The sequence below is a fragment of the Thamnophis sirtalis genome, unplaced genomic scaffold, assembly GCF_051295495.1.
Source record: "Thamnophis sirtalis isolate CommonGarterSnake01/CBP01778 unplaced genomic scaffold, rThaSir2_p1.2 scaffold_8, whole genome shotgun sequence".
NCBI classification, from domain to species: Eukaryota; Metazoa; Chordata; class Lepidosauria; order Squamata; family Natricidae; genus Thamnophis; species Thamnophis sirtalis.
The window spans coordinates 51,272,592-51,284,965 of NW_028261388.1; the positions used below are offsets into that span (position 1 = coordinate 51,272,592).

Here is a 12,374-nt window from a genome sequence, read left to right on the forward strand (position 1 = left end):
GCTTATTCTCAAGTAAGTATAGAGAGTACTTATTTCTGCATAAATTGGAAGAGAATTGTGCTATTCATTATTCATGGATGTACCTAGATATGAATTCTTCTGATAGAGATTGAGAGCATTGGGTGGTCTTAAGGAGTACAACTGTACCTAGATCCCACATAAACTAGTGCTGCTTAATTTAAAGTGACATCTTGTATGTTTGAGATTAGAAAACAATGGCATTTTTATATAAGCTATTTTATAAAATCCAAATAAAACCAAACAAAAAAGCACACTGAGTTACAGGGTGGGATACACAAACATAATCACACATACAGATGTGAGGTCCACATTCCAGTTGTTCTTCAAGGGTTTGTTTCTGGACTGTAAGCATACTTGGAAGCCTGCAAGTTTGAATATTGGAAAGATGTCAGGGTGGGGATGCTTAGGACTTAGAATAGAATAACAGAGTTGGAAGGGACCTTGGAGGTCTTCTAGTCTAAGCTGCTGCTTAGGCAGGAAACCCTATACCATTTCAGACAAATGGTTATCCAAACTCTTTTTTAAAACATTATTACTTTATGCTGTGCCTCTATCTACTTATAGAAAGTGGAAGAGTGGGGTGCTTTTCCTAGAGAGAGAAAAAGTATCTACATTTTTCTTTCTATGTTATGAACATACATTTGTGTGTCCAAAAATTATACTTTAGTTCCCAGGTGGTTGTGAAATTGCTTCTCTGCAGTGGTAAATGAGGTTTCTTGCTCTTATTTTACCCATTTGGATTGTTCTCGCTTCCCCCAATGCACTTTAAATATAGCATATTTTTATTAATTTTCCTCTGAAAATCAGAATATCTAAATATTCTGAATATAGGAATTTTAGTGGAGACTTTGGGAGTTACTCGGGTGACCAAAAACAGGTTCAGTAGTCTCAACGTTGCCCACACCTCTCTTTTATAAGGGTGCAAAATAGCTAAGGATGAATCAGTGAATATATGCCTAGAATGAAGAATCCCACACTTAAGTTATTATTTGTTTGAACTTCAATTATGTAAGATTGCTAGAAAATCCTTTGGATTGTGTGTCATGTGGGAGGGAGGGACCACAATGAACTTGGTTCTTCAAAATTATGGTTAGGATACAGCCTTAAATGAATTTTTGAATCTCTTATTAGGGCAAGGGAGAAAACTGGGATGTATTGTATTTTGACCATAATGTGGAACTTAATAGTCATTTAGAATGCTAATATTTAGTTGTATTGTTTGATTTTTCCCCCTTATGTTGTTTTTAAGAAAGTTGATGGAATATAAATATCATACTGTACTAGGAATTCCAAAATATATACTTTGAGACAAATCTTTGCTTCCAGTGCCCAAGTCAGCATCCAAATGCAGCAAATACAACCTAAACTTATTCAAAGAATAACATGATATTCATCATAACATTTTCAAAGAAACCTGGCTTTTCAATTGGACAAAGTGACTTTGTTTAAATTATTGATGAGAATGAAATGGAGCGAAATGTAAACAATATTTCTAAATAATTAAAAGTCACATTATCCATAATTATTCCAGCCATTTTATATGTAATAATTTTAAACTTTGGTTGCTACAAAATGTATATGCTTATTTTCAAAGCAATATTTAAATAAGTGCATCACACACAAAAGTTCAATGCAGAGTATAAATATTGAGCAACTCATCATGTACTTTTTCAGTAGTTGAGAAGGACTGTAGGTTGTCACTCCTTTATAATAAAAAATTAAATTACTTTTCTAAAAAAGAGGCTTTTGTAGATGCACTTAGCTGACAAAGTACAAGAAAAGCGAGCACATTATAAAAAAAGGATTAAATCTTTCTGCAGATTTTAAGGTGCCAATAAAGGAAGATGATACACAAAGAAGGATGAGTTGCAAGCTGAAAAACATAATAAAAATAAAAACAATTCCTGTATTCTTTGGGATATACAACTTGATTAAAAAATTATTTCCAGAATATAAAAACTCTTATTCACAGCATTGCTAAATTAGAAGCATTCACAGTTTCTCTCTGAGAATCGTTGTATACTTCCTTTTAACTTACAGGTCAAAATGATTGATTAAATTATTTAAGATTGTGTAAGACTAAATCCCTCAGCACCAAATGTCAAACAAAATACTTTAAATTTCAAGGTCTGAAACTCTGGACACATACTGAGTATCTATCCTTCTCCATATTTATAGCCAACATGAGTGAACAAAACTACAATCTTAAAATGTTGTTATTTTCTGAAGTTCAAACTTGGAAAAAGTCTATGGGAATGTAATCACTTCATTGAGCAAAATCATAGCAATATTTCCAGAAATACTGACTTCAGAACTGATTGTTATTCTGTGTGAAAGATAAACATGGCAGTGCTCTCATTTGTCATATAAAAGCATGGATATTGCCAGAATAGACACCTGTAGTAATAATTCAATATGGTCGCCACACTGCTTCTTCTAATCTTGCTGTGGTTCCCATATTGGTGGGGGAGTTGCTATGACTGCCTTCAGTGTCCACAACATCATTTTGGTTTGGAAGGTTGGGATTGAGTAAAGTAGATCCGGTGGAAGCATTAGTGCAAGGAGGCAGAATACGTGGGGGAGACCGATCACCACCAGTCATCATGGAGAATTGGTAAGATCCTGCTGATGTTCCATAGTAGAGATGATACGAAGGAGAACTGGTCTGAAATGGGCTACCTTGAGCCTGAGAAGAACCTGGATAGGGAGGTGGTAGGTATGTGTGATATCTGGTGGCGGTGGTCATGGCAGACATGCCAATTCCTATTCCTGAGCTGACTGGGGTTGGAGTATAGGTGAATGCTCCAGGATAGTGCATACGAGGATCAGAAATGGAAGGAATGGCAGAAAATGGACGATCAATTCCTACTCTTGGATCACTGAATGCTGTTAGGTCTGAAGCACCTGGTTTGGGAGAAAGGATATAAATAGAAAATTAGATTTGACAAACGTAAAATAGCAAAACAAAATATTGGCTATTAACAGTTAAGCCTTTGTAATGCTCTTGAATGCTTTTGAAATGTATGCCTTAAGTAAAAATAAATTAGCCATGTTCTCTAGGGTACAGGATTATTCTCCATAGTGTGTTTCAGTATACACAGTATAGAAAATTAAGTATATATGTCGTTATCATTGGAAATATGAATAACGTTTTACCAATCTTGTAATAGTTGTACTACAGAGGTGTTCTGTTTCTAAACCTAAAGTTAAAGTCTTTCATCTAACCACCCAAACCATAAATTTAACCTTAGATCTCTATTCAATAATCCTGCTTAAGATCCAATTAGTGAGAAAACTGTGACTTTGTTCCATGAATGTGACAGCTGCTTTTGCTTTGTCCCACTATTCACAAGTCCTGTGTCAAATAGCCATTTCTTTGCTACAATCATCAATTGGGTTCAATAATCAACATTTTGCTTGATATAAAATCAAATATATTCCCTTAGCAGCAAAAGAAAAGACCAAGAATGACATTTGATTCTCTTTAGGAATTTTTATTTATTTATTTGCATAACATTATTCAGATACAATAACCCTTGGAGATCCTGCTTGGAGAACCTCCATTTATCATGTAAAATGTGGTAAACCCAGAACTCAGAGTTGGATTTTGAGCTTTAAGTGAAAATAAAGAATGATAAATAGATTATGGAGTGATAGCAGCAAGTGATAGAGCACTGTGATTGTCATATATTTAGTAAGAAAGAAGCAACTACGAAAAAGATTTCAGTGTTAAGGTTTGCAGGTCATGTCTGCTTTGTGAAAACAAAGAAAAGTTTTATCTTGAACAGTTGACTAAAATGTTTGAGCAGTTATTTAGGAAACTGCTGACTATTCATTTCCGTCAGTATTCCAAGCATGGATAGAGTGTTGTTGGGAATGTATAGCTTGAAATATTTCACCTCGGTCCCTGTCACAAAACCACCACTGAGAATTTATCTTATTTTTGCTTTCAAAATAATGATAAAAAAGGAAAAAGAAACAAAACAAAAATCTATACATTGTAAAAAAAAAACCAGTGGCTTTTAAAGTGAAAAAATTAAACTTAAAAGAAAGTATATTACTTAGCAGTCTATAGCTATTTAAAGAATTATTTGAATGCATATATTTTCTAATATAATACATCTAATATAGCATGGTTTTTTTACCTTCTGTTATTTTCTAAAAGTTAATTCCTTATTTCATTAAATTTGTCTATATGAAGTCTATCTCTGTAAGCAATCTACTCATAAGTGGCAAATGCAATCAGGTCTCTAATCCAGTGAAAGGGGCCATATTATCTTTTCAATGCTGCAATATCAGCCTTTTGGCCCACTAAAAACATAGTTGCTTGGAACTACCATTTCTTGATTTCTTTTCCTTTAGTATATTTCAATCCCGATGCATTTTGTAAATCGGGTAGTTAATGGGAAGTATGGAAATATTTAATTAGTAGGAGATGAATCGGGTTTCTCTGACAGTTTGGTCACACTGAAAAACAAGTGAGGCTGAACCTTTCCACACATCCACCTTTCACCTCAGTAACCCTAATCATGAAATGTAGGAGAAGAGAAGCCAAGCTAGTCCCAAACAAGCAGACACTTTGCAGGGATCATTTAAAGATTGTTAGCTATATGTATGTGCATGTGAGAATGAGAAAGAGAAGTGGGGAAGGGGGAATCTCTCTCTCTCTCTCTCTCCCTCTCTCTCTCCCTCTCTCTCTCTCTCACACACACGCGCGCGCACACACACACACAATTTGTGAACTTCATTCCTTTACTCCTTTCATCTGGACTACATAGAGTACTGGCTGCTTGGTCAACATAAATTCACAAAGTTTATAAATTTAGGAACTACTAAAAGCATTTTGAATAGCTTGTTCCCCATTTGAAATAATGAACTTCAGCTCCCTTCCTCTGCTGATTGAGGAACTCTCATTTCCCCTCCAAAGCCTCCCCCCTCCCACAGATGAAAGATAATGGCCTCTTAAAAGAGAGCTAGGAGACAGGCTCCAGTTAACAGAGACTTTGGCTCCCATTCCTTGCCAGCTATTACAAGGCATTAAAATAACAATAAAGCAACCTTTCCTCATGGCAAGCCCTCCTCAGACACAGTGTGGAGTCTGCCTAAAAGGAATGTGTGCCTACAGAAGGGAAAGAGTCAGAAAGGTGGAAGAAAGAAAATAAAAACAGTCTGTTCTGCGACTGGATTAAAAGGGTGCTGCAAATATAGTGTCAGATTCTGAAAGCTTGTCAGCCGGCAAACCAGACTTCTTTGATATCCTTCAACAAGTTTCTCAGAAGGTTTCTGTGACAGCCTATAGTCGAAATTTTGGATGTGCCATATATAATCACCATCTGCCTTTCTTCTAAACAATGCTACTGAACACCTGGAAATGCCTCCCTTGCAGATCAGATTTCAAGCCTAAATGCCAGTTGTAAAGAGGACTGCCACTTTTTCCCTGAGAAGGTTTCTGCTTGTGGTAGCTGTGAGAAGCAGAAATTCAATTGGTGAGGCTGTAATGCAGCAGGGAAATATAGTAATAGAAATGTCATGTGCTGAACATCTGATTGCCTCACGTATCTGTACCAAGGAGCTATGATGTCAGTAATGTCATTGTTTTGCATCCAGATGCACCTCTCAACAATTGCAACTGTGGCTATAGGTTGCCTTGTAGAAGGGAAAGAGGAGATGACAATGCTTGAGCCCAGAGGATAGAAGATGGGGAAGGCAGAATTTCAGGCGTTTTATTCATAAGTGCGGGGGGGGGGGAAATGATATGCATTTTTAGGGACTGAAAAGTGGGTTGAAAGATTACAATGGTGTGGATGAAATCTATAAAATAAACCAAGCCTTAAATTTTAAGTAACAGAGGGCAGGGTAAGGAATGCGAAAATAGCCAGCCTCCAAGCCATACAGAACTGCTGCATTGGAAATCACAAAATGGAACTTTTGCAATTTGAGCTGAGCTGTATCTAAGCCAAAAGAGAATTGGTTGTGAGGTACACAGGGTCGTGGGAAAATAGTGCCCATGACTGGGATATATCAGGATGGGAATTTCCCATCATGCTGATGAAATGATGGTGAAACAAGCCGCTGGCAAGCTTATATATTCTTATATCATGCAACAACAATAATTAACAACTCTTATCCAGGTGTGATTTATTCAAGCTGAAGCTACTAAAAGTGCTCCAAGCTAGCATCTAATTTTAGGATTTTTGGGAAAACAGACAAAGTTTTAGGTCATATTTTCAAAATATTGAAAATTCGAAAGGATTCACAAACATTTAAGAACCACTGTATATCCCACTTTTCAGGAATTCAAGGCAGCATGCATATCATTCTTTTTTCACAACAACCATTTGTGAGGTAAGTTGGGCTAAGAGAAAGTGATTGGCCCAAAGTTACCCAATCAACTTCTGTTCTTGAGAGTTGACTATAACTTCCACCACTACCCCCAGTGGTGCAATATCTTAAACTTGCTGGTTTCCTAACTTAGTGTTTTAAAAATGGGACTAAAGTATTATTCTTCTAATATTACATTTCTGACTAGCTACACTAATGTCTTGGATCTGAATTCTTTTCTATACATTAATTTGTTCATTATATATTTATCCCAATCAAAACACAATGTTTTTTTGTTCTGGAAACTATCAGAAGAATTGTTATGGATGGAACAGGAAATCCAATAGGGTAAAACCACATTTCTGGAATTATATTAAAGCTTGACACCGTAATTTATGCAAAAAGCTGCAGCATTTTACTTGTTCAAGGGACAAGATTCTCCAAGTCACTTACTTGTTAGCCGGCTTGAAAGCTCTGCAGAAAGGGAGGTCATTCCACTAGCCCTTCCAGGTGAAATTGGTGTAGCTGGATGAACAGAAGAAGTTGCAATTGATCCCAGGTATTGGTAAGATGGGTCATAAGGCCAGGGAGGAGATGGCTGAAGTTGCCTTGTATCTGAAATAGGGAAAATAGATGTGAAGAATAGTAAAATACATTTCTTAATCTAACATTAACCATAGAGCATCAGTTCATGGTAAATCATCCAGATGTGATTTATTGCAGATTCTTGCAAGGATGGTTGCAAAATGTATGCCCTCTGGTTGTTGTGTTACTATAGGATACAGCAAGGCAGTTCTTTTATAAATGTCACTTAGTATAGTATAAATACTTTAAATTCCATGAGTAATAGATCACAAAACGCTAAAATCAAATTGGCTGAATGGAACACAATAGCATTTGTTCTCTTTGTCAGAATAAGGATTAGGGCCTCAGCATTATGTCTCCCTCTATGAACCTGCCTACTGGTTTATATAAGCAGTAAAGGCCCCTTCAAGAGGGGTAGGAAAAGATTAGGGTAATGAAAAGACATAGAGTGCAATGCTGGGATGCAAACTTTACCTACATGAGACATGCATCATGATATACAATTACAAAAAAGTGCAGCTTGCTCAATGGCACCACAAAGCACATCTTATTATTTTGGAATCTTCAACAATGACCAAAGATAAGTATATTTCTCAAGTATCCTGTGGTCAGAAGGTTAGCTTTGTGACCCACAAAAAAGTTTCTCCTCCTCCTCAATGGTCCCCAGACTCTAGAATGCTTTACCAAGGGACACATGTTTGGTTCCAGCTTGCCCAACATTTAGGCAAAGGGAAAATGTAGCCCCTTTTGCCTAGCTTTGAATTAATTAATTACAATGACCTTAATTTTAATTTCCTTGGTTTTCTGCCTTTTATTTTTTGCATTTTGTTTTGCTTTTGTAAGCTAAAACTCTATTTGCAGACAAACTGATGGTTTTGAGGAAGCAAGGAAAGATTACAAGAGTTAAATATCTGTATATTAAATTATTATTTGCTAATTTAGGACATCATTTCAAATTACAAATGATCTTCATGGTCAGACTGCCAAATAAGTATTTATACTTAATTTATGTATTTAGTGCAGGCATGTCCAAAGTCCAAAGTCCAGCCTAGGGGCCAATTGTGGCCCGTTTTCAAATTTCGAGTGGCCCTCAGCCTCTTCTCCCTGCCTGAGTTATTTGTTCAGTCCAGTGGTAGTCAACCTGGTCCCTACCGCCCACTAGTGGGCGTTCCAGCTTTCATGGTGGACGGTAGGGGTTTGCTATAACTCTGCTTTATAAATTTTATAAGTAAAGTTACTTCCCTACTTTATAAATCACCATTACTGTGGAACCGGTGGGCAGTTAGAAAATTTTACTACTAACAGAGATACAAAAGTGGGCGGTAGATATAAAAAGGTTGACTACCCCTGGTTTAATCTTTCACAAAATAGTTCCTTTGCATTTAACGTTAATGGTTCAAAGAATGTCAGGCCGAATGGTCGGCCCCACACATTTTCCCCTCACCAAACCTGGCCCTCCTTGCAAAAAGTTTGGACACCCCTGATTTAGTGTTACTGAATTATCTAGATCAAGAAATCTTGACCATACCCAATAAATCCCACAGATCAACAACTTATGTAAAGCTTCCTGGAGGAGGGCAGGTTATAGTCATCCAATTTTGTACCATATGCTTGTTTTATATACACATTTATTTATTATTCTGGGTTTCTCATGTAAATTTCTAGAAATAGACAAGTTAGTCTTTAGTTTTAACATCTGGATTCCTAACATATTTTCCTATTATGAGTTGGGGGGGATTTAAAAAACATCATTGCTAGAAATTGCATATAGAAGCTTTATAATTGGGTACTAGCAAAAGTATCAACAAATGCCCTCTTTCAAACGTATTTTTTTTTAATGGGAAAAAGCTCTGAGCTATTTTCATGCATCTTCTGAACATGTTACCCAAATATAAATACTGTGGCTGACCGAAGAATAATTTGACAATTTATCTACTGTAATCAGCTAAAAGAGATCTTCAGAGAAAAGCTGTACCAGATGCACAAAATTTCCTGTCCCATATCAAATGAGATTAAGTACCCTATACTTCTGATTCTACAATTCTTTCTTCATTTTGGTGTATGTAAGTTCACCTTTTTCTATTTTAGGACAGAATGGTGAATTTCCATTTACCCAACTGTTAAATCTAAATGTTAAAAGTTTTCTATCAAAATATACCAGTATGTGGAAAATTCTGCAGCCTTTGGCTGTATTCACACCATGTACTGAAATAAAAACCCAGCCAAGCACATCTGTGTTCAATAAATTTAAAAAAAAGAGTTACCCAAATGGAGCATTATTAGTTTACTTAAATATTTACAGTAAGGACTTAAAAGCAGTAAATGAGTAATGCTAATACAAGAACACATAACCATTTTCAATTTCTGAGACCAAAACAGAATGAAGCCTGGTTCAAATCCCCACTGTTTTTAGCCCTATTAAAAGATCGGTCTTTACCCAAGATTGTGTGACATGCAGTCACCATTCACCTGCACTTTAGTTATTTAGAAAAATATTCAGGCCTATAAATCCAGAAAGCTGGGAACTATGCTATCTTTGCAAATCACATAAGTGGAAACAGAACCTATTTGGACAGATATCAAACACTGGACTGTCTCTAGAAGTCTGGCTTGCAAGACATAAAATTTTAGTGACAGCTGAGACCCTGCTTTGTGTTTCCATTTGTTAGCACTTCTGTACCACTTGAAGTGATGAGACAATGACTGCCTTTTGAGAAAACCAAATGAAAGGACCATGACTTGGCTTTGTACTTAGCCTAGTTGCATGCAACAAAAAATATGGGTATGCAAAGACATATATTTAACTAAACAAGTTCTTTTTATCTAAAGTCCTTTGTGAGGAGGTGGAGTTCGTAACCACTAAAAATATCAGGCGAAGATCAGAATATGAGAAGTTAGAACAACTGTGAATAGCACCATATGAAAATGAGATGCTATACCAGTTTTGTCTTTATGAACCTTATTAAAAATCACCAGCTGCTAAAGACTTGGTTGATGAACTCAAATCAATATGTGAAGTTTCAGAGAAGATTCTATTTCTGAATTGCTTTCACATGTGCTCACCTATATGTTTCTTCCATTGCACTTTACCATTAATCTGCAATGATACACACATAATCTTTATACATTTATATAATTAGTTTAAAATATTCATTTTATATACTATACAACATATTTCAAAAGTTTAGATTAGAGAATTCTATTAGAATATTTGAAAAGTGCAAACTCAGTAGACAAATGATAATATGCACATTACATCAGAAGGTGCATATCAGATCCCTCTATAATAGAACTGACAAAGATTGAATTCTTTAAGCACTCCTCAAATTCACCTTCCCACCATGAAAGTCCTGATAATTTTCAATTTTCTTTTGCCTCTTAGATTGCCTGCTGCTTTATTTTCCTCTTCTCCTTAACCTAGTTTATTTTTCTCCAAAGTTTTCATTTGCCCCTATTTATTTTGTTTCCCTTGATATATTTTTTTTCAAACCATGTCCCTTATCTTTTCAGAAACAGAGAAAGTCAGCCAACTGGTGACACATTTTTTCTGATTATCCAAGACCTGTGTAATGGACAAGCAATTATGCCAACAACTGCTGAGCAGCTTCATAGTAACAGATGAGAAGATATCAGCCTTCTTCAACCTGGCAATCTTCTGAAGTGTGGGACTGGTGTGCCCATGTGTGTGTGTGCCCATATGTGCCCAGTGTACATGGGACTGGTTGCCCTTGTGTGTGCACATGCATGTGTTTATGTACATGCATCTCTCTCTGTGTGTATATGTATGTGTCGGGGGAAGAGGGGGGCAAGAGGGAGGGAGGGAGGGAGGGAGAGAAAGAGAGAGAACTAGGTATGGAGCTTCCGAGACAAAGTTATTGACACTAATTCCAAGATCAGAGATTTCCCAATTCCGCTGACTTCAATAAATGTGGAGTATGTTGTTCCCACAACTTTGGTGTTCTTCCCAAAACTTCATCCAGTCCATCTATAATAACAGGGAATTTAGGAGTTTTAGTCATCATACATGCAAAAGCTACTAGGTTAAGGAAGCCACTTTACTGAATTATGCAATTACAATCTGAAATAAAGATATCTGGTAGCAAAATGAGGTTTCAGTATTTTTTAGACAGAACTAAAAGGAACAAAATGAAAAGGATCATCTTGATTATTCTACTATCAGTTTAGATCATTTGCACATATAGTGCTTTTTACTGTAACAAGTACTATTCATTTCTGCATTTTATAGTGTGAGAAAGTATATGTAAACAATTATTGCAACAAAACACTTCAGGGTGGGAACTAAACTACAATAATTCACAATGTGCTTAGTTAAACTCATGTATTCATGCTGCATGTGTCCAGCTTCCTGTCAAGCTAGCTATTAGATACAAAGCACTGTACCATCATTCATGCCCCATCATGATTTACAGCCACAGAAATTTTGTGTTTGGTTTCTTAAACAATAACAACCCGACAACCATAATTAAACAGGGCGTACATTGCATAATATTTAGTACTTTCATACAATAAGCTTTGGAAACATATTTACATCTATAAGAGAAAACATATGGATTAAAAATGGGTGAGCTAAATGCATATGAAAAAAGAAGCTCCACTATTTGCCATTTCTTAGAAATATAGGGATTTAAACAATATATCAGTATGTGCAGCAATATGGACCTTATAATTGGAGGAAATGTATCTTCCAAGAAAGATACTTTTTTATATACTGACCATTGGGTGGCAACAGAGAGCTTCTTGCATAGTCTTTTAAGTACCTAATGCTCAGTTTGATTCCTCAGATAATTAGTATAATTAAGTTCTGGGGCAACTCCGTACTGCGATAGATTATGCTGATTTATTCTACAATTTGATATCTTAGTTTCAAGAATACATAATGTGCCAAACCAGACTCATGTGTAAATTATCTCTGTAACACAAGAGTCCACCATTCTAAAGACGCAGATTGCTGTATAGATGGCCGAGAATAGATCTAGATTTTGCAATAATGCTTTGTAGTAAATCACAACAAAGATTATCTAACTCTCAGTCAATATAAGTTAAAATATCTGTAGAATCTGAGAAATCTGTAGAAAATGAGTATATGATATTGTCCAAAACAGCTGTAATTCAATCCATAGCACATAGAGCAAGGAAAGTATTTTCAATTATTCAACAACTGTGGAAAAGAATATTTTAAACTACAAAATCTAATTTTTCATCCAACATTATCATGTCACTCTGTTTAAACATTTGTTCTTTAATAATAATACATTTTGTAAGGAAAATGTATAAGAATGAAATTAAGAAATGTGCATGAGCTCTTACACCTCTGTTTCTGTTAGGAACTGTGGTTGGTTCTGATCATATCTGGAAGATCTGATGGGGATGTTTTTGTCTTTAAGGGGGGCTGGGGTGAGGGGGAGAAAATCTAGCTTGAAAAATAG

At 35.9% G+C, this 12,374-nt stretch overlaps 1 protein-coding gene across 2 annotated transcripts in view; it reads right to left on the reverse strand.

Moving 5' to 3' along the window:
- Positions 1–1,825: 1,825 nt before the first annotated feature.
- RUNX1 (RUNX family transcription factor 1) overlaps positions 1,826–12,374 on the reverse strand; it is a 92,077-nt gene continuing 81,528 nt past the window's right edge. For both annotated transcript variants that reach the window (XM_087721638.1, XM_014067320.2), the window contains 2 exons: positions 6,796–6,957; positions 1,826–2,925 (listed from right to left, as the gene is read on the reverse strand). In XM_087721638.1, the coding sequence (XP_087577764.1) occupies positions 2,432–2,925; positions 6,796–6,957 (656 nt within the window). In that variant the 3' untranslated portion in view covers positions 1,826–2,431. The remainder of the gene's footprint in view (positions 2,926–6,795; positions 6,958–12,374) is intronic.